The sequence below is a fragment of the Notolepis coatsorum genome (assembly GCF_963971535.1).
Source record: "Notolepis coatsorum genome assembly, chromosome: 8".
NCBI classification, from domain to species: domain Eukaryota; kingdom Metazoa; phylum Chordata; class Actinopteri; order Aulopiformes; family Paralepididae; genus Notolepis; species Notolepis coatsorum.
In genome coordinates, this window is record NC_140172.1 from 109,317,957 (window position 1) to 109,325,849 (window position 7,893).

At 42.6% G+C, this 7,893-nt stretch overlaps 1 protein-coding gene across 2 annotated transcripts in view; it reads left to right on the top strand.

Moving 5' to 3' along the window:
• Positions 1–7,893, top strand: part of wwc1 (WW and C2 domain containing 1) — a 133,055-nt gene that overhangs the window by 103,281 nt on the left and 21,881 nt on the right. For both annotated transcript variants that reach the window (XM_084320934.1, XM_084320935.1), the window contains exon 12: positions 7,408–7,528. In XM_084320934.1, the coding sequence (XP_084177060.1) occupies positions 7,408–7,528 (121 nt within the window). The remainder of the gene's footprint in view (positions 1–7,407; positions 7,529–7,893) is intronic.

Sequence of the window (7,893 nt, forward strand, 5' to 3'; positions counted from 1 at the left end):
AGCTAACACGAAGAGAGAGAAGCTAACACGAAGAGAGAGAAGCTAACATGAAGAGAGAGAAGCTAACATGAAGAGAGAGAAGCTAACATGAAGAGAGAGAAGCTAACATGAAGAGAGAGAAGCTAACATGAAGAGAGATAAGCTAACATGAAGAGAGAGAAGCTAACATGAAGAGAGAGAAGCTAACACGAAGAGAGAGAAGCTAACATGAAGAGAGAGAAGCTATCATGAAGAGAGAGAAGCTAACACGAAGAGAGAGAAGCTAACACGAAGAGAGAGAAGCTAACATGAAGAGAGAAGCTAACATGAAGAGAGAGAAGCTAACATGAAGAGAGAAGCTAACATGAAGAGAGAGAAGCTAACATGAAGAGAGAGAAGCTAACGTGAAGAGAGATAAGCTAACGTGAAGAGAGAGAAGCTAACATGAAGAGAGAGAAGCTATCATGAAGAGAGAGAAGCTAACACGAAGAGAGAGAAGCTAACGTGAAGAGAGAGAAGCTAAAATGAAGAGAGAAGCTAACATGAAGAGAGAGAAGCTAAAATGAAGAGAGAAGCTAACATGAAGAGAGAGAAGCTAACATGAAGAGAGAAGCTAACATGAAGAGAGAGAAGCTAACATGAAGAGAGAGAAGCTAACATGAAGAGAGAGAAGCTAACATGAAGAGAGAGAAGCTAACACGAAGAGAGAGAAGCTAACGTGAAGAGAGAGAAGCTAACGTGAAGAGAGAGAAGATAACATGAAGAGAGAGAAGCTAACATGAAGAGAGAGAAGCTAACATGAAGAGAGAAGCTAACATGAAGAGAGAGAAGCTAACATGAAGAGAGAGAAGCTAACATGAAGAGAGAGAAGCTAACATGAAGAGAGAAGCTAACATGAAGAGAGAGAAGCTAACATGAAGAGAGAGAAGCTAACATGAAGAGAGAGAAGCTAACACGAAGAGAGAGAAGCTAACGTGAAGAGAGAGAAGCTAACGTGAAGAGAGAGAAGCTAACATGAAGAGAGAGAAGCTAACATGAAGAGAGAGAAGCTATCATGAAGAGAGAGAAGCTAACGTGAAGAGAGAGAAGCTAACATGAAGAGAGAGAAGCTAACATGAAGAGAGAGAAGCTAACACGAAGAGAGAGAAGCTAACATGAAGAGAGAGAAGCTAACATGAAGAGAGAGAAGCTAACATGAAGAGAGAGAAGCTAACATGAAGAGAGAGAAGCTAACATGAAGAGAGAGAAGCTAACATGAAGAGAGAGAAGCTGCTAACATGAAGAGAGAGAAGCTAACATGAAGAGAGAGAAGCTAACATGAAGAGAGAGAAGCTAACATGAAGAGAGAGAAGCTAACATGAAGAGAGAGAAGCTAACATGAAGAGAGAGAAGCTAACATGAAGAGAGAGAAGCTAACATGAAGAGAGAGAAGCTAACATGAAGAGAGAGAAGCTAACATGAAGAGAGAGAAGCTAACACGAAGAGAGAGAAGCTAACATGAAGAGAGAGAAGCTAACATGAAGAGAGAGAAGCTAACATGAAGAGAGAGAAGCTAACATGAAGAGAGAGAAGCTAACGTGAAGAGAGAGAAGCTAACATGAAGAGAGAGAAGCTAACATGAAGAGAGAGAAGCTAACATGAAGAGAGAGAAGCTAACATGAAGAGAGAGAAGATAACATGAAGAGAGAGAAGCTAACATGAAGAGAGAGAAGCTAAATGAAGAGAGAGAAGCTAACGTGAAGAGAGAGAAGCTAACATGAAGAGAGAGAAGCTAACACGAAGAGAGAGAAGCTAACATGAAGAGAGAGAAGCTAACGTGAAGAGAGAGAAGCTAACATGAAGAGAGAGAAGCTAACATGAAGAGAGAGAAGCTAACATGAAGAGAGAGAAGCTAACATGAAGAGAGAGAAGATAACATGAAGAGAGAGAAGCTAACATGAAGAGAGAGAAGCTAAATGAAGAGAGATAAGCTAACGTGAAGAGAGAGAAGCTAACATGAAGAGAGAGAAGCTAACGTGAAGAGAGAGAAGCTAACGTGAAGAGAGAGAAGCTAACATGAAGAGAGAGAAGCTAACATGAAGAGAGAGAAGCTAACATGAAGAGAGAGAAGCTAACATGAAGAGAGAGAAGATAACATGAAGAGAGAGAAGCTAACATGAAGAGAGAGAAGCTAAATGAAGAGAGAAGCTAACATGAATAGAGAGAAGATAACATGAAGAGAGAGAAGCTAACATGAAGAGAGAGAAGCTAACATGAAGAGAGAGAAGCTAACATGAAGAGAGAGAAGCTAACATGAAGAGAGAGAAGCTAACATGAAGAGAGAGAAGCTAACATGAAGAGAGAGAAGCTAACATGAAGAGAGAGAAGATAACATGAAGAGAGAGAAGCTAACATGAAGAGAGAGAAGCTAAATGAAGAGAGAAGCTAACATGAAGAGAGAGAAGCTAACATGAAGAGAGAGAAGCTAACATGAAGAGAGAGAAGATAACATGAAGAGAGAGAAGCTAACATGAAGAGAGAGAAGCTAAATGAAGAGAGAGAAGCTAACGTGAAGAGAGAGAAGCTAACATGAAGAGAGAGAAGCTAACATGAAGAGAGAGAAGATAACATGAAGAGAGAGAAGCTAACATGAAGAGAGAGAAGCTAAATGAAGAGAGAGAAGCTAACATGAAGAGAGAGAAGCTAACATGAAGAGAGAGAAGCTAACATGAAGAGAGAGAAGATAACATGAAGAGAGAGAAGCTAACATGAAGAGAGAGAAGCTAAATGAAGAGAGAGAAGCTAACATGAAGAGAGAGAAGCTAACATGAAGAGAGAGAAGCTAACGTGAAGAGAGAGAAGCTAACATGAAGAGAGAGAAGCTAACACGAAGAGAGAGAAGCTAACACGAAGAGAGATAAGCTAACGTGAAGAGAGAGAAGCTAACATGAAGAGAGAGAAGCTAACATGAAGAGAGAGAAGCTAACACGAAGAGAGATAAGCTAACGTGAAGAGAGAGAAGCTAACATGAAGAGAGAGAAGCTAACGTGAAGAGAGAGAAGCTAACATGAAGAGAGAGAAGCTAACACGAAGAGAGAGAAGCTAACATGAAGAGAGAGAAGCTAACATGAAGAGAGAGAAGCTAACATGAAGAGAGAGAAGCTAACATGAAGAGAGAGAAGCTAACATGAAGAGAGAGAAGCTAACATGAAGAGAGAGAAGCTAACATGAAGAGAGAGAAGCTAACATGAAGAGAGAGAAGCTGCTAACATGAAGAGAGAGAAGCTAACATGAAGAGAGAGAAGCTAACATGAAGAGAGAGAAGCTAACATGAAGAGAGAGAAGCTAACATGAAGAGAGAGAAGCTAACATGAAGAGAGAGAAGCTAACATGAAGAGAGAGAAGCTGCTAACATGAAGAGAGAGAAGCTAACATGAAGAGAGAGAAGCTAACATGAAGAGAGAGAAGCTAACATGAAGAGAGAGAAGCTAACATGAAGAGAGAGAAGCTAACATGAAGAGAGATAAGCTAACATGAAGAGAGAGAAGCTAACATGAAGAGAGAGAAGCTGCTAACATGAAGAGAGAGAAGCTAACATGAAGAGAGAGAAGCTAACATGAAGAGAGAGAAGCTAACATGAAGAGAGAGAAGCTAACATGAAGAGAGAGAAGCTAACATGAAGAGAGAGAAGCTGCTGACATGAAGAGAGAGAAGCTAACATGAAGAGAGAGAAGCTAACATGAAGAGAGAGAAGCTAACATGAAGAGAGAGAAGCTAACATGAAGAGAGAGAAGCTAACATGAAGAGAGAGAAGCTAACATGAAGAGAGAGAAGCTAACAGAAAGAGAGAGAAGCTAACACGAAGAGAGAGAAGCTAACATGAAGAGAGAGAAGCTAACATGAAGAGAGAAGCTAACACGAAGAGAGAGAAGCTAACATGAAGAGAGAGAAGCTAACATGAAGAGAGAGAAGCTATCATGAAGAGAGAGAAGCTAACATGAAGAGAGAGAAGCTAACATGAAGAGAGAGAAGCTAACATGAAGAGAGAGAAGCTAACATGAAGAGAGAGAAGCTAACATGAAGAGAGAGAAGCTAACATGAAGAGAGAGAAGCTAACATGAAGAGAGAGAAGCTATCATGAAGAGAGAGAAGCTAACATGAAGAGAGAGAAGCTAACATGAAGAGAGAGAAGCTAACATGAAGAGAGAGAAGCTATCATGAAGAGAGAGAAGCTAACATGAAGAGAGAGAAGCTAACATGAAGAGAGAGAAGCTAACATGAAGAGAGAGAAGCTAACATGAAGAGAGAGAAGCTAACACGAAGAGAGAGAAGCTAACACGAAGAGAGAGAAGCTAACACGAAGAGAGAGAAGCTAACACAAAGAGAGAGAAGCTAACACGAAGAGAGAGAAGCTAACATGAAGAGAGAGAAGCTAACATGAAGAGAGAGAAGCTAACATGAAGAGAGAGAAGCTAACATGAAGAGAGAGAAGCTAACATGAAGAGAGAGAAGCTAACATGAAGAGAGAGAAGCTAAAATGAAGAGAGAGAAGCTAACACGAAGAGAGAAGCTAACATGAAGAGAGAGAAGCTAACATGAAGAGAGAGAAGCTAACATGAAGAGAGAGAAGCTATCATGAAGAGAGAGAAGCTAACACGAAGAGAGAGAAGCTATCACGAAGAGAGAGAAGCTAACATGAAGAGAGAGAAGATAACATGAAGAGAGAGAAGCTAACATGAAGAGAGAGAAGCTAACGTGAAGAGAGAGAAGCTAAAATGAAGAGAGAGAAGCTAACATGAAGAGAGAGAAGCTAACATGAAGAGAGAGAAGCTATCATGAAGAGAGAGAAGCTAACACGAAGAGAGAGAAGCTATCACGAAGAGAGAGAAGCTAACATGAAGAGAGAGAAGCTAACGTGAAGAGAGAGAAGCTAAAATGAAGAGAGAGAAGCTAACATGAAGAGAGAGAAGCTATCATGAAGAGAGAGAAGCTAACGTGAAGAGAGAGAAGCTAAAATGAAGAGAGAGAAGCTAACATGAAGAGAGAGAAGCTAACATGAAGAGAGAGAAGCTATCATGAAGAGAGAGAAGCTAACACGAAGAGAGAGAAGCTATCACGAAGAGAGAGAAGCTAACATGAAGAGAGAGAAGCTAACATGAAGAGAGAGAAGCTAACATGAAGAGAGAGAAGCTAACATGAAGAGAGAGAAGCTAACACGAAGAGAGAGAAGCTAACACAAAGAGAGAGAAGCTAACACGAAGAGAGAGAAGCTAACATGAAGAGAGAGAAGCTAACATGAAGAGAGAGAAGCTAACATGAAGAGAGAGAAGCTAACATGAAGAGAGAGAAGCTATCATGAAGAGAGAGAAGCTAACACGAAGAGAGAGAAGCTATCACGAAGAGAGAGAAGCTAACATGAAGAGAGAGAAGCTAACATGAAGAGAGAGAAGCTAACATGAAGAGAGAGAAGCTAACATGAAGAGAGAGAAGCTAACATGAAGAGAGAGAAGCTAACATGAAGAGAGAGAAGCTAACATGAAGAGAGAGAAGCTAACATGAAGAGAGAGAAGCTAACATGAAGAGAGAGAAGCTAACACGAAGAGAGAGAAGCTAACATGAAGAGAGAGAAGCTAACATGAAGAGAGAGAAGCTAACATGAAGAGAGAGAAGCTAACATGAAGAGAGAGAAGCTAACACGAAGAGAGAGAAGCTAACACGAAGAGAGAGAAGCTAACATGAAGAGAGAGAAGCTAACACGAAGAGAGAGAAGCTAACATGAAGAGAGAAAGCTAACATGAAGAGAGAGAAGCTAACATGAAGAGAGAGAAGCTAACACGAAGAGAGAGAAGCTAACATGAAGAGAGAGAAGCTAACATGAAGAGAGAGAAGCTAACATGAAGAGAGAGAAGCTAACATGAAGAGAGAGAAGCTAACATGAAGAGAGAGAAGCTAACATGAAGAGAGAGAAGCTAACATGAAGAGAGAGAAGCTAACGTGAAGAGAGAGAAGCTAACATGAAGAGAGAGAAGCTAACATGAAGAGAGAGAAGATAACATGAAGAGAGAGAAGATAACATGAAGAGAGAGAAGCTAACATGAAGAGAGAGAAGCTAACATGAAGAGAGAGAAGCTAACATGAAGAGAGAGAAAGAGGAAGAGAGGGAGAGAGTGACGGAACGATGGATAGACGGGCTAGCGAGAGAAAGTGACACAAAGGCGGATAGATTGGCAGAGAGAGAGAGAGAGAGTGACAGAGAGAGGGATAGAGAGAGATAGACAGCGGCATAGAGAGAGAGAGATATATATATAGAGAGCACTCTGGGTAAAGGAGGAGATAGCAGACAGGATGATGTAACAGTCCCTCTCTGTCACACAAGACGACATACAAGCACCACTCCATCTTATTAGAGAAAGGGGTCAGGAATCCGCATCCTTTGTGTGTGTGTGTGTGTGTGTGTGCGTGCGTGTGTGTGTGTGTGTGTGTGTGTGCATGCACAAGTCTGTTCAGTATGTGTGTGTGTGTGTGTGTGTGTGTGTGTGTGTGTGTGTGTGTGTGTGTGTAGGTGTGTGTGTGTGTGTGCGTGCGTGTGTGTGTGTGTGTGTGTGCATGCACAAGTCTGTTCAGTATGTGTGTGTGTGTGTGTGTGTGTGTGTGTGTGTGTGTGTGTGTGTGTGTGTGTAGGTGTGTGTGTGTGTGTGTGTGTGTGCGTGTGTGCGTGTGTGTGTGTGTAAGCAGGACATCATGAGGAATTTAAGCCCTCACATGTAACCCGATCACCAGTGGGAGAAGTGAGGGGGAGGAGAGGAGAGGGGGATGAGAGGAGAGGGGGAGGAGAGGAGAGGGGGAGGAGAGGAAGGGTGTTGTGTTACCCTGGTTGTTGTGTAAACCCACCTCAGCGATTGGAACGCTACGCAGGTTCCCATGGCCGCCGCCATGGGCGATACAGGTTGCCATGGCGCTGTACCTGACGTTCACTCTCTTTCATTTTCACTTTGTTTTGTGCAGTTGAGTTGAGCCGGTGCAAAACAAACAGAAGATCTCCATTTAAAATACATCATTTAATTTAGAGCTGCCTTTCGTGTAGTTGAGCGCTGCCAAAAAGAGAATCCCCGTTTCAATAAGTAATTTAATCTTGTATCGAGTCTTCTTAAAACTTAAATCTGGTTTTCTTAACCCCTCCACTACCAAAGGGTTAACCCTTTCACTGCGATACTACAGAATGTTAACCCGTTCACTGCCACACGACACAGCAGGTTAAACCCTTTCACTACCACACTACAGAAGGTTAACCCTTTACTATCACACTACAGACCGTCTGTAACCATCTGTAGTGTGGTAGTGAAAGGGTTAAAACATGTGACAAATCTGCCAATACAGGTGTGATCATTTCACTTGTTCCAGTACAAATGAGCTTTCATGGACCCGTTTCTTTTGACCCGTTCTCTTTAGATTCAGGCCCCCTGGTGCGAGGGATGGGGGTGGTGCCCACTAAGAAGATGGGCGTGACCTCGGCGGTGTCTGACGAATCGGTGGCGGGCGACAGCGGGGTGTACGAGCCCTCGGAGCGCAGGTGGGTTGGCGGTCGTCCAGTAGGTCGCCGTGGCAACGTGCATCCCCTCCAGATATTGTTTCTAGGGCCCCAAATGAAATGTAATGTGGCCCAGTTGAATAATTCACAAGGATGTGATTTGCCGGGGGGGGGAGGGGGGGGGGGGGGGGGCCCTTGTGTGTACACGTGTGTGAATATGTGTGTGTATTCATGGCCCACATGTACTGTGTGTACTGATATATACTGTAGGTAGAGGTATGTCGGATTTTCTGATGTGTGTGTGTGTGTGTGTGTGTGTGTGTGTGTGTGTGTGTGTGTGTGTGTGTGTGTGTGTGTGTGTGTGTGTGTGTGTGTGTGTGTGTGTGTGTGTGTGTGTGTGTGTGTGT